Genomic DNA, 22,650 nt, shown 5'->3' on the forward strand with positions numbered 1-22,650 from the left:
TAGAAAATAATGACTGAACTTGGTTCGCTAACTTGAGTTTTGTGTAAAGCTATGCAATTTATCATTGACAATTTACACGGATCGATATTATTCTTTTTGACTGCTTAAAATGTCATTATGAGTTACGCGATTGCAGTGTGAAACACTTTCATAAGCAGTAAAACAATTAATGAAAAATCAATGTTTATTTGAACAATGAGGCATTAAGACATGCGCCAAATGTCACTGAAAAGAAGGGGAAATAATCAATGACTCGGATTTACTCTTAAAATCCTAACCATAGCATGGTCAAAGGATAATGGTTTACCGAATAAACAATTAATCTACTTTACCAAGACCGAGTGGCTTGTCAATAGAAGTATTCATTCCGATCGCCAGACCGGACTTCACAATTACAGATACATGTAGACGTTGATAACGTTCCATCCTACCCGTTCTTTCTGCCGCTGAAACAAGACCTTGATTGACACTTTGCGCAAAGCACCTTGCGCGACGTCACGAAAAATCGCCTAACATCCAATCATTTTCGATCACGCGCTATTTATTGAAAACCAAATTGTAGAGCAAGACAGTTGTTTGGCCTTTTGGAATCTTTGGGCACCATCATTCATAGTGAGTAGTTTTTGTCCTTTAAGCCAATGCTTTTGATTTACGATCTGTCGTCGATTCGTTACAATTGTTAAATAGAATTGATATGTTGAATGAAAGTATGTAATACAATGTAACATATATTAGGGAAAACTAAATGAAGAGATTGGGTATTTTTATTTTAGAAATAATTTTGATTTTAAAGTTTCATAAAACAATTATTATATGATCTTATTAACAAATTTATTGTTCCCGCTTCAACGATAGTGAATGGATATTTCATCATGTTTGTCATTGAGTCAACTGTCCGTTCGTCATTTCGTCGGACAAAATAAATTTGATCTTGACGTTAAATTGCAAATTGCTTATTTGGAATTGTGTGATATCAAAAAACAATTTTTAAATTATATTTTTTTGTGAAACTAATTCCGAACAAGTTTGCATTCACCGAATAAGCATTCCATAAAGAAATATTTATAGGTATCGTATGTATATACATCACTTTCAGCGACTAGTTTTCTGATACGCCTTAAAGCCTTTCGAAAGAATATTCTTGGACTTAATTATATTACCTTACAGATGATAATAATAATAATCCTTTTGCAGAGACTATTCGGTTCAATTATTTAAAACATTACCAAATGATAAACCCACGCGTTTGTATATAGATGCGGTTGCGAAAGAGAATGTCCTTGCTAATAGATATATGAATACTAAAACAACGCGAGAAGGACATATTTATGCAAATGGAAAACTGATATGGTGGTAACATTGTTATGATATGACAGTTGCGGTTGATAATTGTGTTTGGGGGGCTGCTGGCCATCTTCATGTCCAATCTCTCTCATTCAAGCCATGTTTGAACATGGGGATTCTGTAGTTTTCCCGGCGCCGAATAATTGAATTGGTTGACCATTTCTAGGAATCTGAACATTTGGTTGTGGCATTGTAGACTTATCATCTACATCATAACTATCATCACGATTATGATTTGATTATTCTTACTAATACGTTTTTGATCTTTTGTTTTATTTTGAGATGATTATAACGTACGTTTTTGTCATCAAAATTGACTTTCAAATTTAATAATACCACATCCTCTTAAAGAAACAATTTACACAATGATTAATAAATGGATAATTTTATATGAGTACGTGAAACTAAGAAAGAATAAATCATAGTTACATGTAGATATATCGATCAGAGTTCGATATCAAGTATAGTCTGAGTTAATTGAGTACTTTTTGCCAATTGATAGTTCAAATATTTCAAAACCGAGTATGCCGATTGGTTTTACAGTGCGTCAGCCAGGTCAGTCGGTATCTTCATCGCCGTTCCGTCAGTTTTACGATTCATGCAAATAGGTTTGAATCAAAACTTATTAAGCTTATCGTGTACTTCTGAGATTGAAAAAAAAAACTAACAGAGATTAATTTTTGCTCATTTTATTATAGCTAAAACTGTGCAAAGATTAAACCTACTGACAATACTTTTGCAGATGGAAATTTAAAAGTCACCCGCTAGTTTGTGAAATAAAATCATTCCATTGACTATAAAGCGGAAATAAAATAGACTTTTTTGCACAGTCCTACAGATATCGACTTACCATAGATTATCTGACTTGGCCTTTTTATAACGGAAAAGTATCAATTCATTTAGACAAAAGAATCATTGTTAATTACCCAAACAAATCATTGGCGCGTGTTTTGATTTCAACATTTTTATGATGATAAAACATTTACAATTGTATTACCAATCTATCACTAAATTATTAGCACTGTGATTTTTCTGTATTTCATTTGTTCTGTTTAATTACAACGTTTGTGCAACTGTGTCATTCTCTTTCTAAAAAGAAAAGAATAGTCTGTTGTAATTCTCAGATTTCTGTTACATCAGACAACACCTCGTCTCCGTAGGTTCGGGTGGAGTGCTGTCATGAGCCAGTAGTGGGAATTTTACCGTCGTACAGTCGTATACGCAGGTGTTGTATGGAGACCATCAAATGATGATAATTAAATGTTTCATCAAGTAATGTCCTACATGTATCCTATTTCCAAAAGTTTCATTCTTGTAATAAATCTCTAGCGACCTCAAATATCGCGGTGTAATTTGAAGCTAATTACAACTCTCTGTTAATTTTCTCGTCGTTTTAAGGAGAATTACAGTCATTGATGACGAATAATTATTTGAAGATGTTTCACGTCACGGACCCTACACATACACTATACATGTAAAGCAGATCACACATACACTATACATGTAAAGAAGATCACACATACACTATACATGGACCCTACACATACACTATACATGGACGGAGACATGTAAAGCAGATCACACATACACTATACATGGACGGAGACATGTAAAGCAGATCACACATACACTATACATGGACGGAGACATGTAAAGCAGATCACATATACACTATACATGGACGGAGACATGTAAAGCAGATCACACATACACTATACATGGACGAAACATGTAAAGCAGATCATACATAATGTAGTTATTTATATTCAGATTTGTTATTGTATCCATATGCGTTAAATTTATATTACAAATCGCATTTTCCTCTATGAACCAACCAAATTCACCACGCGACACAATCCGTTCATATTGAAAATGAACTAGTTTAAAGCACGTGACTGAGAAAGCGTAATAATTTGAAAAATACAACATGAGTTACAAAGATCTCGAAAAGTCACACCTCGGATTAAGATTGTAAACTTAGGTTGATTATCATCCCAATATTGTGGTCTCCTAGCTCCAAAATACAGTGCATCGAGCAATGTTGATAAAAGGCAGGGTAAGACGAAGTGTGATGTCATGTCTATGTTTTGACGTACGTCACAATACGACTGTGACATAGTTGGGTCTTAGGAGTTCATTTTATGCAACAAAATATTTCCTGACTTATACAAGCAATGTAAACAAATGGCGATTGAGTAAATGAATATAAATATAAGAAATGAACAGCACTTTTGAGCTGTTCATGGTCAATATGAACGGATTTGGATTTGAGGCAAATTGTGAAATCCACATCCAGTGTGACCTGTAAAAGGTATAAACAAATTACATGTATATCTACCTTCACGTCACATTTGGAAACGGTATGGAGAAGTTATATATATATATATCTTCACCTCACATTTGGTGACGGTATAAGTCTTCATGCCACATTTGTTGACGTCATAAGGAATCTATACCCATCTTCACCAAACTTCCGCCAGTGTTCGTTTGCTTAGAAACCAAACTCTTCCAGTTAGGCATTATGGGGTGGCGATTCTTAGACCGCGTATACCTTGTGACGTCACTGTAGAATGACGAAAAAATATAACGTCAGACGTAAACAACTTTCAAAACAAGAACGTAAACATCAAGTTCATTACTTTACACAATAACTTGAAGAGAGTCTCCCTACTTTTTAATGATCTTTTGATCATTTTATGTTTGAGATAAAATTCATACTGTCTTTTATATTAATGCTCTTAATGTCAATATCTTCAAACTTTTAACTACGAACTAATTCTTTAGTGTTATTTGCCTGCGTGATAATCGCGGACTCACAATATACAAATGTGTATATTGTACTTCGTCACATAGGAGAGGTCTATTCGTAGGTGACGTAATGAGGCCTCGACGGGGAGTTTGCCATCTTCACGTCACATTTATTGACGTCACAAGGTATTGATATCTACAATCACATAACATTTGGTGATGGTAGATTGAAGATGGAATCTTTATGTACTTTCACGTCATATTTGGTGGGGGTGTAGCGTATTTATATCTACATGTATCTATACGTCACATTTGGTGACGGTACAAGTAGTTCCTGCATCGTGCACAATATCATGACTTGCATCTGCAATGAAGATTCTATCAAGTTTTGCTTTAATAGCGAGCGAAGCTCGCGTCGCGAAGCGACTCGACGAGCTCGCTCCAATGATTACACATGTGAGTCACGTGATTTGCTCTTCCATCAGCTGGAAAAAAGATGAGTATTGCCCATAATGCTTCTGGAAAAATGTCGCCGTCACTGCGGTATATTTCATGGACAAACCCGTAATTAAAATAATTAGATTGTTTAGAAAGTACCATAAACGTTTTTGAATTCCAGACAAGCTTTCTTATAGCTTCGAACGTTTTGTGTTTGCTTGGTTTAAGAGAAGAAGAAAAAACATTGCAGCTAATATGACGCCACAATATAACTGTTTACATCCATCGCGTTATATTTCCCGCGTTAAATGAAGAGGCGGATAAAATGTCTATAAGTCGTGTTGCAAGATGTTAATGGGCTTCGCTCGTCTCAACGGTCACACCGTACAACATATTATTTCAAACCTCTTTTCAAATTATAGTCTTTAAATGACAAATAAACTTAGTTATTTTGATATGTATTAGGGCCATTTAATACTTAGCGTACAGATGGACCGATGAAAAAGTGAAGATAACAAACAGTTATCGATCTCTTAATTCCTATAAAGAATAAAATATTAAGACACAGCAAACACAGACCACATGTTCCTAGGAGGAGTAAACATCCTATGTTGACAAGTCAAACTCGCTGTGTGTCCTATATCTCAATCAGGTAAACGGTAAAAAAGGCAATCTGTAGTCAAAATTAGTATGCAAAGAACGGCCTAACAATACGGAATATCGGAACCATTATTTCGTCTCCTATTCCGTCGTGGTTTTGATATTTAGTATGCCAACGAGATCAAGTTTTCTGCGTTAACTTGGGCAACTTTCAGTGGACGAGCACCTAGCAGGGCCGTAAATTACATGGAGACGGAGGAGGCAGCTGCCTCCTCCAACTTTTGAGCCAAAAAAAATTAAAATTTAAAGTTCATTAGAATTTATGTTGTTTCCAATAACTAAGAACATGATACCTCCCTTAAAAAGCATTCCAAATCTTTCTTTTAGAATGGGTTAGTCAAGTAACATCTTAGAAGGCCCTAGAATCAAGGATTTTGCACGAAACGTGTTCAGTGTGCACAAAATGTGCTCAGCGTCTGGGGGCCTGGGCGGCCCCCAGACCCCCGCCTAATTTCCTGCCTCCTCCAAATTGAAGGTTAATTTACGGCCCTGTCTAGTTAATATGTTGTAAGGTGTGACCGTTGAGACGAATGAAGCCCATTAACATCTTGCAACACAACTTATAGAAATTTTATCCGCCTCTTCACTGTTCGTTATCTTCACCTTGCATTTAACGCGGGAAATATAACACGGTGGATGTAAACATTTACATTGTGACGTCATATTAGCTGCAATGTTTTCTTCTTCTTTCAAACCAAGCAAACTCAAAACATCTGAAGCTATGATAAAGCCTGTCTAGAATTCAAAAACGTTTATGATACTTTCTGAACAATCTAATTATTTTAATTACGGGATTATCAATCATCAGTATACTTGCCAAATATAGGCCTATGCTCGGCGCTTATGGCCATTGAGCATGGAGGGATCTTTATCGTGCCACACCTGCTGTGACACGGGACCTCGGTTTTCGCGGTCTCATCCGAAGGACCGCCTCATTTAATCGCCTCTTACGGCAAGAAAGGGGTACTGAGGACCTATTCTAACTCGGATTCCCACGGTATTACTAATACTAACACCGTACACAACTGATGAAGCAGTGCATTACATGATGAAGAAATATTTTTAAAAATGACCAAGTTTATGTGTAGGTATTTCTAGTTTGTTTTATTTAAAGGGGAAGTTGCTTGGTGTTAAAATTTAAAATTCATTAACTATATTTCAAAACTGTGATCGCTTTTATCGTTAGCTAATACTTTGTAAGACAGAAAGTTAAAATACTTGTACTAAGGTTATTTACTCTAGACGATACGGCACTGTGAAGAATATGAGAAAGGAATTGAAGTGTGGTGAGATATTAACTGTCGATTTGTAACCTACGGCTTCAGAAATTACTTTTATGTATGATCAAAAGTGTTAAATCGTCTGTTTCTGACAGCACTATTTCGCTTTTTACGATCGCCTTATACAAAGATGATGAATTTTTACGAAGGCCTATAGTAAACAGAATTACGGCTTCATGTGGTGCACAGAAACGGACTGAATTCATAGAGAACTTTCAACACAATTCATGTCTAAAAATATCAATATATTGATCACTATAGAACTGTATGAATGACAGAATTTAGATTTGAGAAAGAGCAAGATAAAGACAATGGTTTTTATTTTAGAATGCCACCCGTCACATCTTATGAATGATATACATGTAATTGTGATATTGAAATAGATTGTTCTCCGTCACCTTCCCGGAAAATTCCCAATTACAGAATATACACATATAAACAAAGATAGCGTTAATTCCCAAGTACAGAATATACACATATAAACAAAGATAGCGTTAATTCCCAAGTACAGAATATACACATATAAACAAAGATAGCGTTAATTCCCAAGTACAGAATATACACATATAAACAAAGATAGCGTTAAGGTGGGGTTTTCTTATAATAGAAAAATGCAAACATACAATCAGTTGTAAAAAGGTTCAGAAATAACAGACAGCTTTGAAACTTTTGTTAACAGGTTTTGGCAATGATTTTAATATTTCTATATTGTTTATATTCATTAGGTTATTGAAATAATGATGCGGGTGGGTTTCTTTTTTTGTTTTCGATTCTTGTTCTGTTTTTTTTCTTCTTGTTTTTTTCTTCTTATTTATTTATTTTGGTGGGATTTTTTTAAACAAAATCATTTGAGCTGAAACATTTTTCAATCGCTTGAAAGATGAGTATATTCCAAAGCACAATGAAATTAATCATCAATGCTATCACAATCATACGTTGTTCTTAAATGTGTCAAATTATTCCATCTACCTGTCTCAATCAGGAGACGATGGCTACAGGTTCGTAATTTTATAAATGTAGTCCTTAAATATCTAGGTAATATCAAATGTTAATTCTAGAAACCAAACTTTGTTTAAAAGATTCTGTGATTGATACAATTAGTACTCCACTTTTGAAGACATTTCTATTTTATTGTTTCTTTGATAAATGGCTTAGCCAGTTAAAACTACGAAATGCTTGATTCATCAACACACAAGGTAATGAACAAAAATAAGTATATCTTTTTATCCATGGGTGTATAACCTATGCAGAGTCTTAACAGAATGAGAACTCACACAGGGCGCGGTGTATTGTGGGAAATAGTGAATCTGTGCTCATATAGGAATGAATGAATTTTAAGATATACCCTGGGAAATGACAACACCCACCCACTCCTCAAAATGAAAAAATATTCATAATACCCATGAGTGTTAAATAATGCCAATCAAACTACTTTATTATTCATTTAAGATAAAACCCAAATTTTAATCAAATTTGTTCATCGGTTGGTTGGTTGCATGTTGTTTGACGTCCAATTCGATTTATTGGTTGTATTTGTTTAACGTCTCTCTCGAAAATCTTTCACTCATATAAAGACGTCACCATTGCCGGTGAAAGGCTGCAAAATTTTGACCTATGTTCGGCGCTTACGGCCTAAGAGCAAGGGGGTCTTTATCGTGCCACACCTGCTGTGACACGGGGCCTCGCAGGGGGCGATCTTTATCGTGCCACACCTGCTGTGACACGGGGCCTCGCAGGGGGGGGGGGGGGATCTTTATCGTGCCACACCTGCTGTTACACGGGGCCTCGGTTCTTTGGTGTCATCCGAAGGCTCCCCATTTAGTCGCCTCTTACTACAATCAAGGGGTACCGAGGACCTATTCTAACCCGAATCCCCACGGAAAACGACCCACTCGAGGAATGAAAGGTGAAGATTCCATTCGTATAACACATGATTATATATTTCACTCATATCGAGACGTCACCTTTGCCGACGAAGGGCTGTAAAATGTAGGCCTCTGCTCGGCGCTTACGGCCTTTGAGCAAGGAGGGATTTTTATGGTGCCACACCTACTGTGATACAGGACATCAGTTTTTGCGATCTCATCCGAATGACCGCCCTATTTAGTCGTCTCTTTCGACAAGCAAAGGGTACTGAGGAGGATCCCCACAGGATTGTTCATGGATGATAAAGATATATACAAATTATGTCTACGGGCAAACGGACGGATAGTGATTTCAGTATACCTATACCGTAACTTATAATGAATCAATGATCAAATTACATTTGTAAGTTTATTATCATGGGTTATTAAAATGTACGTCCATTATATAGCTATTTCTTATGTTTAGCACAATGTGATAATGGACACCTGTAAGGTTCTCCATGGTGATGCAATTTGGGACGTTTAGTCTGAAGTTAAGTGCAAATTTTAAGAATTTAATGTAAATTTTCATATACATATATGTACCCACAATTTGCAAGAATTTAATAACGATGGGTTGATGACTTTATCAAACAAGTTTGATGGGGGTATGAATTAGTAAATCAAAATAACGATCTTTATGTAAAGCACTGCACTGCATTAGAATTTCCACTTCTTGACAGGATTGTACCCAAATCGTGGACTTCATTCACGTTTTCAATAGCCACTCCACAGTTAAAATATATACACTTTGTAGATGTTTAAAGAAAGTAAAGGTAAATCTGTAGTAATACGGGGTTTCTGTGAATCACAATATCTATGTAAACATACCACATTACGGGGTTTCCGTGAATCACAATATTTATGTAAACATACCATATTACTTTAGTACGTCAGAAGCATACTATTACATAACTGTATTGCTTATAGGAGTTGTGAGATTGATCACTGTTCATTATCTTCGCCTTGATAGGAGTTGTGAGATTGATCACTGTTCGTTATCTTCGCCTTTATAGGAGTTATGAGATATTGATCACTGTTCATTATATTCGCCTTACACTAAACCTGTAATCAGCATGAAAAAGTACACAGTGCTTTAACAATAATGTCATCTTGTGTTCGTACACTAGGCCATGTCATCTTAATAAACAATGAAAACATCAAGGGCGACATGTCCAGCACCAACACAGCACATGAAATAAAATCTGATACGTATGAGACTATTTGTACATTTTAATGTAATACCATTATTCATATTTAATACTATTATTCATATTTAATACCATTATTCATATTTAGGATCAATCTAAAACACTTGCGTCTATCTCAATTTTAAAATGCTTGGTCCACAAGGGGAAGCCACGTCTACAAACTATGTCAAAAGCATCTACGAAGACAATTATTGCTCATTGCATATTTGCTAAGAAAATCAATCAAAAATATATAAATGTTATCAATCGTACATTAACGTTTTTCTAAAAAAACATGTTTTGAATTTCATTGAATAACAGCGTTTCATCAGCAAAAACATTCAAACGAGCACGAAATATTGTATTAGGGAGTAACAAAACAACTAAATACATGTACTGTAATTTGTCCGGAATTATTTCCCAATCTGGATCTATTCAAGCAACAGATGTCTAGGTTGGGTTTTTTTTGGGGGGGGGGGGGGGGGGGGGGGAATGGAGAATTTTGCGTAATCGGAAAAGTCGATGATACGGAACGTACACCCACTGACAATATGTACTTGGGTCTTTGGTGATCAGCTGGTTTGTTTTTTGTATTCTACATGAAACTTCAAGCAAACAATCTCTTGTGGCCTTCAAACTCGACATTTAGATACATCGACGAGTGTTTATGTGTTAACAACCTTCACTTTCATTCATATAGCGATTCGATATATCCCAATGAACTTGAAATAAAGGACACCACGGAGTCTTCCATATCTGCTTTATAACTGGACATTTTATAGAACAGAGATGTACACGCCTCTGTCAATGTTCCATATTTATGTATCAGTATTCTGTTATCATATTGGGTTTATGTCTCTCAACTAATTCGATACGCAACTCACATTCTTCGTATACTGGTAAAAAGGTTAATGTATCAGGAATTTTAACTGATTTCATTTTAAAGTCAACATTTCGAAAATTCTAGGGTCGTTATAACTAAATACAACCTGCCGTTAGGTTGTCTGATGTGTTAATGGCCAATTATTAGCTCGTCCTTAGCATACTGATTTGGACTACGAATTACCGAATTCAGATATAGGGCTAACGACGAGTGTAACCTGTCAACAGGAGAGAACAACTCCTCCTAGAAATTTGATCCCACTTCTGCTTTGTTCAGGAATTCGTATTTACACGACTCTCAATTTTTGAGATTGATCGTTCTCTTTATAATTTGAACTCCCATAATACACCATGTACATTCATTTATACCTTATACTATATATATATATATATATATATATATATATATATAGTATTCAAATTTAAAAAAAAAAAAAAAGAAACTAGTCGAGTTTACATTATTTATGTCAAGTTGAAAGGCCACTGTTTCTTATGAAATAAAAGACATCAAAACAGCACCACATTACACACACACAGAGCGACAGACATACACACAGACAGACACACACATAGACATACACACAGATATAAGTTTCTACAGTAATATGTCGCAAATGTTACAGGAACCTTGATTCCGTTTTATCTAAATTAAGTAGTGGCGTTCGCTTTAATTGTATTAGGAAGCCTCACTAGAACACCGATGTGGTGTTTTCCTCCCTAAATACGTGGGCGATGTATATTTCTTGACGCATTATCTGATGCAAGCAAAGGCTGAATGCAAGATAATTTACACTGGATTTCTTCTCCTAAATAGTCATGATCGATTTCTCAAATATCATTTTATAATGGTAATTGATAATGTTGAATAATCTAATAACCTAAAAGTACACGGTTATAAAAGGTAATTAAACAAACCAAAATTCTTATCCTTTCAAGTATTTACATAATATGTTTTAACCAAAACAAATAAGTACTTATGATATGTTGGAAGCTATAGTGAATCATTTTCCAAGTGATCTTCACCTTTCCTCATGCATCTTATTAAGAAATCTTTAGAATTTGTTATATGTCGATTTATGGGGGTGATGTGCAGTAACGTTTGTATTCATTATTTGTTCGACCTTATGTCCAAGATATATCAGGCTTCCTATTGCTTTTCAAGGTCACATGCGAGATGTCCTTCAAAGGGAAATTACTTGTACAATATTTAAGCTACACTTGTATACTTTCTCACCTGATTTTGTCAAACTTTCAGTGATGGTCTTTGCATACAAATCTTGTCCCCTTTAGTATACAATGAAAATATAATACGTCTGGTCACTGGTATAAGATTTAAGCTACATTTCTTAACGTTTACTTTGGATGTTTTTTTTTTAGGAGTTTGTATGTTATGTTTAAAAAAAATCAAAATGTGCGTGTGTCACTTGCAAGAAAACATTTTTATGGTCATACAAAAAATGTCATGTCGAAAAAAGGTTCCTTCTGGTTTTCAAGTTAACTTATCAAATGTCACAGTCATTCATTGGATTTAAGTATGTTTTGCGTCCCTGAATATTTACAACGGTACATACTTGTACATACATGTACAAAGGAATGGAGAAGTGATTGGAAATTATCTACAAATATTAAGAATGCCATTAACTATATCAATATTTATTCTGCAAGCAATTTCCTTGTAGACGTGGGACATGGACTTCAATCTTTCCCAGGTCACAAGAGAGCACACCGATCGAATGAACCGGGATTTATCACCGATAATTAATTTTGATGCTGTACTAATTCGCGATTTGTCACGGATAAACACTTATAGGTATTTCGCCCTATGGATTACAAATCCATGCATCGGGTTTCCAAATAGATATGAGTTTCAGACCATTGATTATTCAGACTGGGCTATTTGTTCTAAGACTGATGCGCATTGCCAAATTAAAGCAAATACGAATTGCAGACAAGACGTTCGTTCTCCATGTGACAGGTTTTCCTATCGACCGAACCCTCGCAGAAGTCTCGACATCTACCAGAAAAAGCTTGTAAAATCTTAAGGGTATACAGTTAAAAGATCTTATTGTGATGCAAGAGATCGCGATGATAATCAAAATATGATTTTTAATTTTGAAAATTACCCAAGCTGATTCACGCATATTTACAAACATTGTTTATAGCTGCGGAAATAGGATTAAGCTTAATGTAGACGTAGTACGGTCAGTCCCGTAAGTACACAAAACGTATGACTTTGAAATGGCGAGACCGGAAGGTCCACAACCAATTACCCCTTGCTTGTCGTAAGAGGCGACTAAATGCCCGGGGCGGTCCTTCGGATGAGACCGCAAAAACCGAGGTCCCGTGTCACAGCAGGTGTGGCATTATAAAGATCCCTCCCTGCTCAATGGCCATAAGAGCAGAGCATAGGCCTACATTTTGCAGCCCTTCACTGGCATTGGTGACGTCTCCATATGAGTGAAATATTCTCGAGAGGGACGTTAAACAATATTTAATCAATCAATCTAATCGTTTGCAAAAGTAGTGTTACTTTTCCAAATACTATCAGATTACCTGATCAAGATATAGGGCTCACGGTGGGTGTGACCGGTCGACAGGGGATGCTTACTCCTCCTAGGCACCTGATCCCACCTGTGGTAGATGTATATATCCAGGGGTCGGTGTTTGCCCAGCTCTCTATTCTGTATTGCTTATGAGATTTGATAACTGTTCGTTCTCTTCGCCTTTCATTCATACATTTTCTTGCATGGGTGAATGAGGTATAATATCAAAATTTGGAGGATGCCGATCCCGATATCTGAAATAGTCGGTAACTTGAAATTTAACAACTTGACGTATTATATGATACGACACATGATTTCTACATTAAGATTGTACGTAAAGAAAAGATGAAGATAACGATCAGTGATCATCCCAATAACTCTTTTAAAGACTACAAAAGTAACGTAGGTCAAACACGGACCCTTGGACAGAACCGGGGGCTTTGCATTCCATCAAAGCGGTTGATATATTTGTTTTAAAGAATAGAATAAGAATATATGTAACGGGTGTTTTCTTAATTGTTGTTGTATAGCTGAACTCCATGTCTGATCCCTCACTAAAGCCTCAATTTAAACCATGTATATAAGCATGCTTAACATCCCCGACCAAATTGTTAAAGTGGACATATAGATGAATTATGAAATTGTTGATAACCAATGTTAAATCTTGTTAGTAGTGCATATGATTTGCTTAACGTCAACACTTAATCCAATAGAGAGAGAGAGAGAGAGAGAGAGAGAGAGAGAGGCTACGTCTAGCTGCCTCCCAAAGTTCCATCTCAATTCCAGCTGTATATTTTTTTTAAAAAGGAATTAAAGTTTGATTTTAAGTTGGTGGTATCCTAGATCCTTCAATGCAGAAGCGCATCCAGACAAAATTCAATAACTCATTGGTGGTGGTGGTGTTGTTGCATCGTATATGCTATCTAATCTGCTACAAATAGGGAATTTTACACAAAAATGTGTGGGTTGCAATTCTAGCAACCCGCTATAAATCTTCCACTGCTGCAACAAGAAAAATTAGATAGCCGAGTAAAATTTTAATACGAGGACTTATTGACAAAGCAAAATTCTAGATGTGAACGGTAAGCTCCAAACCACACTACGGTAATCGATGAAGACTTGTTCCGATATTTTTAAGATACATGTAAAAATTCACAGATATAAATGTCTAGTTGTTCGATGAAAATCTGCAGATTTTACAAAGTACTCCACATTTGCATTGCTCTATACCCCTACCACCACAATTATTTAAACTTTTTATTTCTTGAACAATTAGACAGTGGAAATTAGGAACAATGCCGCGCGTGAAGTCTACATGTAAGTACAGGGGTACTTAAGAATATGTAAATTCTACATACGCCATTGTTGCCAACAAGAATTTCAATCTAGTTTGGTGTCCGTTGAAGTGTCCATTTGGGTAAATTAAAAAATAGGCACTATTTCTGTTTCATAAAAGTGACTTTATATGAGGAACTATATTATTAGCTGCAAAACTAGAGCTCTCTGAAAAATAACATGGCTAAGTCAACAAACGAAATCATTTGAAGCATTTATGAGACAGCAACACAAGAATACAACGGTATCATGCCTCAACCGTGCGCAGCTGTTTGTACACCGTAAATCGAAGGTTTTTATAAGGGGTGGATTTGTAGCTCTCTGTTCCGTCACAATATTTTTTCAGAGAGCTACAGTTCTGCAGCTACTATATTATCTGTACATTTACACGGAAAAGATATTAAAAATTTTTATGGTATCCATTCCAATCCACAACCCTTTTTCATGTTGTTCCATGTAACTGATGCCATGCTTTGAAACTAATTGTGTTTGAAACAGTAGGTCCATCTAAAGAACTCTATAGCTTCCTTTGAAATTAAGAGAGTGGATGTCTGCAGTCTTCCGTAAATGGCGTGATAAGGTGTTTCGGTCTTGATTAATAATATAGATTTACAAGAATAACATAAATACGAAGACCAGATATGGTCGTTCTCCGATGTTTGGTGTTGATGCGATTTTAATTGACGAGAGAATTAGGTTTTACCATGCTGGAATCCAATATTTTTAGTCACCGAACATCAAACACCTCTTTATTCCCACAATCAGGGATTATTTTTATTACAGACATGACAAGTAGAAAATATATTCTACTATTTAAATCAGCACCGGTAAAGTATGAATTACGAGATTATTCTAAAACCTAAGAAAATCAAAGGAGAAAAGTAAGTTTTAATTGAATCCTGGTATTTCTATGTGCTGCTACACGTTCCCGTGACATTGTGATGGCTTTACATATACATACACGTATGAGAATTTGGATAGGACATACCTCATCATCACATGCTAGCGACAACACTAACTAATTTAGATTTCAAAAATTAAATGGATATATATATATATATATATATATATATATATATATATAAAAGCACTAAAGTTCCAACAACACCCGATACCTCAGAGTGTCGGATCCACAACATGGATACAAGGTCAAATACAAAAACTTATACAAAACACTAAAATGACCAACGACACGAACAACCAGATTGTCAAAAAATAATTACATAATGTGGCCAATATCAACAGAGCATAATAACAAAAACTACATATAAATACATCTAGCACTACAACTACACTGATCTACAAACGTATTTACAACGCAGACTACATGTTTTTGGTCTTTAGGCTTGCCAATCAATGTTAAAAGTGGAGCGAATTAGGACATGCCTTATTCGTCCAAAGAGCTGATCCAAAAACAAAGCAATGTTTTAATCAACCCAAATGAATTTTCTGCGAGTTCTTCGTGATCATCATGTGAAAGCTTGCTCCAATAAAGGTCATGCAACTGCATGTTTGGGTTGTTCTCTGACAGTCTAGGTGTTTCATTAAATGGTGTTATAGAATACAGTAATTCACCGGAACAAAAAATGTTCTTGAAATGAAATTAATATGAGGTTTTAATTTGGAGACATAGGATGGTTGTTTTGTTTCTTAATAAAAAGCTGTTGATGTCATACATCTCAGATAATTCCCACCATCGTCGATTTATCCTGATATAATGAGGCGCCTTTGCAGGATGCATTCTTTCATTCTAAGATTTAATGGACATTCCGTCACGTTCTGCCCTTTTCAGCACGTTTCGATTTATAGCTTGTGCTGACATGATAATGTTCATCTTCATCTTTCGTGTTTAGTAAGGTTACAGAACCTTTCTCAAAACATATCTTTAAGACAAGGATGTGTGATGTTGAAAATAACAGGATGCATATTGAGGAAAGATGGGCAAAACCTTTCCTCCAAAATACCTTCTCCTTGGTATATCATCCAACATTGGAAAGTAATTTTTATCTTGAAAACATTTGATTTTTTTTAAAACTTATCTTGAACATTCAGATCATCAGTACGAAAAATATAAAACTTTAAATAGAACGTGAAATCAGTTGGATTTCAGAGTATCCTACACTGTATTAAGTGTATTCAGTCAATCAGTATTACGGAACGACAGAGAGTGAAATTACTCTACATAGGAAATACATGTAGGTAAAAGTCAATAAATATTAAATATATTAAAAATTCAATCAAAAATATTAATGACAGATTCAGGTGGATAAATAACAAAATTGACGGCCAGGCATACATGTAGACCAATAGGTAATTACGGACCCATAACACATAATAAAAAAAAAATGTATACCCTTTATTTTCAAGTCAAGGTAGAGAGCATATATTGAACTAAAGAATTGAACACGCATAAGCAACCGTTTCAAATTAATCGTTTTCTTATTATAATTTTGAGATTATAGAACTCAATACAGGAAAAAGGCAATTAATCTTTGAACTCTGTTGCACTTGGTTGTCTCACAGTTTCCTCACCGTGTTGTCAGTAATGTATTCGAATGGAGATATCTATTGTAAAACAAACGTTGTTCTGACATTTAATTCACCCTAAGCTAGATATTGAAGACACGCATGTATTTAGAACTTCATCTTCTTACAAAACTTTAATTTGCATGATATTGAATATTGTTACACTGGTTAGACAGATTGAATTAAATATCTACATGTATTACACTGATTAGATAGACTGAATTAAATATCTACATTGTTACACTGGTTAGACAGACTGTATTAAATATCTACATGTATTACTCTGGTTAGACAGACTGAATTAAATATCTACATTGTTACACTGGTTAGACAGACTGTATTAAATATCTACATGTATTACTCTGATTAGACAGTCTGAATTAAATATCTACATTGTTACACTGATTAGACAGTCTGTATTAAATATCTACATGTATTACTCTGGTTAGACAGACTTAATTAAATATCTACATTGTTACACTGATTAGACAGTCTGTATTAAATATCTACATGTATTACTCTGGTTAGACAGACTGAATTAAATATCTACATTGTTACTCTGGTTAGACAGACTGTATTAAATATCTACATGTATTACTCTGATTAGACAGTCTGAATTAAATATCTACATTTGTTACACTAGTTAGACAGTCTGAATTAAATATCTACATGTATTACTCTGATTAGACAGTCTGAATTAAATATCTACATTTGTTACACTAGTTAGACAGTCTGAATTAAATATCTACATTGTTACACTGATTAGATAGACTGAATTAAATATCTACATGTATTACTCTGATTAGATAGACTGAATTAAATATCTACATTGTTACACTGGTTAGACAGACTGAATTAAATATCTACATTTGTTACACTAGTTAGACAGACTGTATTAAATATCTACATGTATTACTCTGATTAGACAGTCTGAATTAAATATCTACATTTGTTACACTAGTTAGACAGTCTGAATTAAATATCTACATTGTTACACTGATTAGATAGACTGAATTAAATATCTACATGTATTACTCTGATTAGATAGACTGAATTAAATATCTACATTGTTACACTGGTTAGACAGACTGAATTAAATATCTACATTTGTTACACTAGTTAGACAGACTGAATTAAATATCTACATTGTTACACTGGTTAGACAGACTGAATTAAATATCTACATTTGTTACACTAGTTAGACAGACTGAATTAAATATCTACATTGTTACACTGGTTAGACAGACTGAATTAAATATCTACATTTGTTACACTAGTTAGACAGACTGAATTAAATATCTACATGTATTACTCTGATTAGATAGACTGAATTAAATATCTACATTGTTACTCAGGTTAGACAGACTGAATTAAATATCTACATTGTTACACTGATTAGATAGACTGAATTAAATATCTACATGTATTACTCTGATTAGACAGACTGAATTAAATATCTACATTGTTACTCTGGTTAGACAGACTGTATTAAATATCTACATGTATTACTCTGATTAGACAGACTGAATTAAATATCTACATTGTTACTCTGGTTAGACAGACTGAATTAAATATCTACATTTGTTACACTGGTTAGACAGACTGAATTAAATATCTACATTGTTACTCTGGTTAGTCAGACTGAATTAAATATCTACATTGTTACACTGATTAGACAGTCTGAATTAAATATCTACATTGTTACACTGATTAGACAGTCTGTATTAAATATCTACATGTATTACTCTGATTAGACAGACTGAATTAAATATCTACATTGTTACTCTGGTTAGACAGACTGAATTAAATATCTACATGTATTACTCTGATTAGACAGACTGAATTAAATATCTACATTGTTACACTGGTTAGACAGATTGAATTAAATATCTACATTGTTACACTGGTTAGACAGACTGAATTAAATATCTACATTGTTACACTGATTAGACAGTCTGAATTAAATATCTACATTGTTACACTGGTTAGACAGACTGAATTAAATATCTACATTGTTACTCTGGTTAGACAGACTGAATTAAATATCTACATTGTTACACTGATTAGACAGTCTGAATTAAATATCTACCCAGCTACATGGTAATCGCCATGGCGATCAATGGTTTCATCCTTCATTTAAAATTTATATATAAAATTGTCACAGGAAGAAAGAAAAGATTACGAAGGAATGAATTGAAATATCTGAAACATGTTTCAAATACTGAAATACGTTATACATATGTACATGTACATCTTTCAAAAGCAAATATTCTCCCCCAAGTTCCATTCCTCTGAACCAAAGTTTATATTCACCTCTTAGCGTATTGTAAGATATCTAACCAAAGTTTATATTCATCTCCAGGGGCGGATCCAGGAATTGTGGTTACGGGGGGCACCACTTTATGAGGCAGTGGGTCCAGGGAGCGAAGCTCCCGAAAGCTCCTGGATGTTATGGGGCTTGAAATATTTCTCCTATTAAATCATTTGTACTATTTTCTATCATTCTAATAAGGTGAAAATAACAAAATGACCCAAATTTTAAGGTTTTTTAAAAACATTTATTAAGCTCTCCCAATAAAGTAATTCAAGAAATCAAAGGATTTTGTCATTTATTTCTCCGGGAGTGGAAGAAATAATTGCTTCTTTTATACATTTTCCGAACCAAGATACCGCGATTTACCTTAAATTTGAAAATTTTAGGGGGGGGGGGGGGGGGGGGGCGGCTGCGCCCCCTCTAAATCCGCCACTGGAATCTCTTAGCGTATTGTAAGATATCTACAAGAGTAAATAACTGCTGGTATGGAATCCGTTATTAAGAACATATAATCTGAGCGAGGAATGCACATGAATCGAGTAATGAGCTTTGATTAGCGTGGTTAAGTTGAAATGGATGCTGTAAATAAGGTTAGCGCTTTCATTTTCCCCATCATTTCAGATATCATGGAGACAAAAACGGTGATCATTTGGACTTTTGCGGCTTTCTTGGCGTTCATTGAAATATCCACAGCATCAAAAGAATCAAAACTTGGTGAGTCTGTGAAACTACAGGGTGCACTTCTGTCTGTACAGTTTAACGAGCGGTCTCGGAATGTCCACTGAAAAAGATCATTGAATGACAGACATTGCCATTCAGCGACTTTTCAATGGCATTTCAGTGACCATTTAAAAAAAACCTGAACGGCAAAATTATATCTTGTTAATTAACGCTGCAAGGATCAAGCTATTTCTCTTGGTTCTTCGTTACTTTTTAATTCTATTCTGTTTCGCATTTTTATTCAAGTCACCAAAATCTATTTTCAGAAAACTAATCACAATATCTCACTATTTTACATATCCGTGCATTGACAAGGAGGATAGTGAGTGACCATTAGATCTCGGTAGAAACTATACTGTAAAAAGCAAATTACTTTTCATAAGCAAAATATTCCCGACAGTTACAGGAAATTAATTGTTATACGTCCGAAACACTATGTCCATGTGGTCTTCGAGGATTGTTTCGTGATTTGAAAAAAAAAATGACAAATTTCACTCTCTGTAGAAAAGGACTTGCAGTGACGTTGATTTATTAAAAAAAAAATCATGACTCGACAGAGATTTGCTATTTACATGTACATTATATACATAAATATACAAAGTTTATATGCATCTCTACAAGGTTAAAAAAATATGTGGGCAAACTACAACATTGTGCGTGTTGGGAAATATATTCTGTTCATGATATTGACAAAAGATCTGCTAATTTTCAACAAATCTTTACTTTTCCAGACCAAGACGACTCAGGGGTGAAGTCAGTAAAGAGACGATCAAATCCTATGGAGGACATTACAGACTCATACGAATTTTCGAACGAAGATTTAGATGAACTTGTAAAAAGAGGATCACTTTTCCGGTTTGGAAAACGGGGAGCGTTGTTCAGATTTGGCAAGAGGAACGATGATGATAAAAGGGGGTCGTTGTTTAGATTTGGAAAACGTATGGACGGTTATTACGTGTCACCATATGCTAGTAGTGAGAATTTTCCAGAGAAGGACGATAAAAGAGGAAGTCTATTCCGATTTGGCAAGCGATCGTCTTTGTTCCGGTTTGGTAGAAGTGTCGACAATGAAAAGCCACACACACCATTTCGTTTCGGTCGTGAAGAGGAGGACGAAATTTAAGAGAACTCCGTAAACGCAGATGTCACTCACTTACTTACACGTATTTTGTATAAAAAAGCAACATCATGTTTACCAAGACTCTATGTAAACGCTGTATAGAATATATGTTATTATTTCATATAGTAGAAAATAATGCATTTGATCTGACAATTCATCTTGACAATACACGTTTCCGTTTTATGAATTTAAATTTTTGTATTATCGAACCATTCAGTCGTGTGTTGGTTAGTTATTTCATGGCAAAATTAGCGCTGTACAAACAACTAATTATATGGTGCCGTAAATTAGAAAATGAATAAAAGCTGGAATTGAAAGTGTAAGTCTTGTGTCTTGCAAACATACCTACTTTTACAGAGAATAAGAAATAAATCATCAGGGAGGAAATATATGTTATAATTCTAGTCTAATTTCACCATCTATTGAGCTATTATTTGGCAAATAATGTATCAATCATGAACTATCTGATAAAAAAAACTGCCATTAAATTTAAATTCGTTATATAAGCCGTTCTTGGCACACTGATTTTGACTGCGGATAACTCCGTTTACCTGATCAGGATATGGGGCTCACGGCGGGTGTGACCGGTCAACAGGGGATGCTTACTCCTCCCAGGCACCTGATCCCACCTCTGGTGTGTCCAGGGGTCCGTGTTTGCCCAACTATCTATTTTGTATTGCTTGTAGGAGTTATGAGATTGATCACTGTTCGTTATCTTCACCTTGCATAAGCTACATTAAGCGTATATTATATCTAACATGCATCCAGTGAAAATAATCATGTAAAGAATGAGTTAATCTACATTCTTGAAAGTCTTAACATTTCTATATTTTAAACACACAATTACATTTGCAAATATTTATCAAAATACTATGTGTTGCAAACGATACTGGACATCTATGGGGGCTTGCAAAGATAGCATGAGGAGGGAAATTTATTTGCTTATTATATCAATTCCATCTAAACATCGAAGTATGATAAAATAACAAGTGAAAGATACTTCGCGAGATGCATGTTAAGAAATTAAAGTTCATTCACTGGAAACGTTCATTCTAAGAGCAAATCACATGTGGTAGCTCTCGTATAAATTCCTGAAGTGATTGGTTTGTTGGTTATAAATGTACATTGTTTAACGTCCCGCTCTAGAATTGTTTTTAACTCACATGGATACATCACCTTTGTCAAAGGATCTCTGCTGTGACACAGGGCCTCGGTTTTTGCGGTCTCATCCGATTTATTGATTGTATATTGTTTAACATTCCTCTTGAGAATCTTTTACTCATATGGAGATGTCATCATTGCTGGTAAAGGGCTGCAAACTTTATGCCTACAACGTATATCATGCGCTCATGGCCTTTGAGCAGGGGGGAATCTTTATCGTGTCACACTTACCGTGATAAGAGACCTTGGTTTTTGCGATCTCATCCGAAGGACCGCCCCATTTAGTCGCCTCTGACGATAAGGAAGGGGAACAAAGAAAACCCTTAACCCGGTTCTCCGCTGGAAATCTCATCCGAAAGATTGAATGGATATGCATGTACATATGTGTGTGTGTGTATTCTTATTATATCGGTTATTGAGGACGAAATCGCTGTTTCGTTATCTTGCATTTTCATAGATTTTTGTAAAATGCCCCCTTCAAGCCG

General features: G+C 35.0%; 1 protein-coding gene across 1 annotated transcript; it reads left to right on the top strand.

Annotated features, from left to right (window-relative positions):
- Positions 1–255: 255 nt before the first annotated feature.
- Positions 256–21,321, top strand: LOC125646253 (uncharacterized). Its single transcript, XM_048872459.2, has 3 exons — positions 256–612; positions 19,786–19,878; positions 20,616–21,321. The coding sequence occupies exons 2-3, from the start codon at positions 19,791–19,793 to the stop codon at positions 21,005–21,007; spliced, it is 480 nt and encodes a 159-aa protein (XP_048728416.2). The 5' UTR covers positions 256–612; positions 19,786–19,790; the 3' UTR covers positions 21,008–21,321.
- The last annotated feature ends 1,329 nt before the right edge of the window (positions 21,322–22,650 follow it).

Source organism: Ostrea edulis, chromosome 6, assembly GCF_947568905.1.
Source record: "Ostrea edulis chromosome 6, xbOstEdul1.1, whole genome shotgun sequence".
Classification (NCBI taxonomy): Eukaryota; Metazoa; Mollusca; class Bivalvia; order Ostreida; family Ostreidae; genus Ostrea; species Ostrea edulis.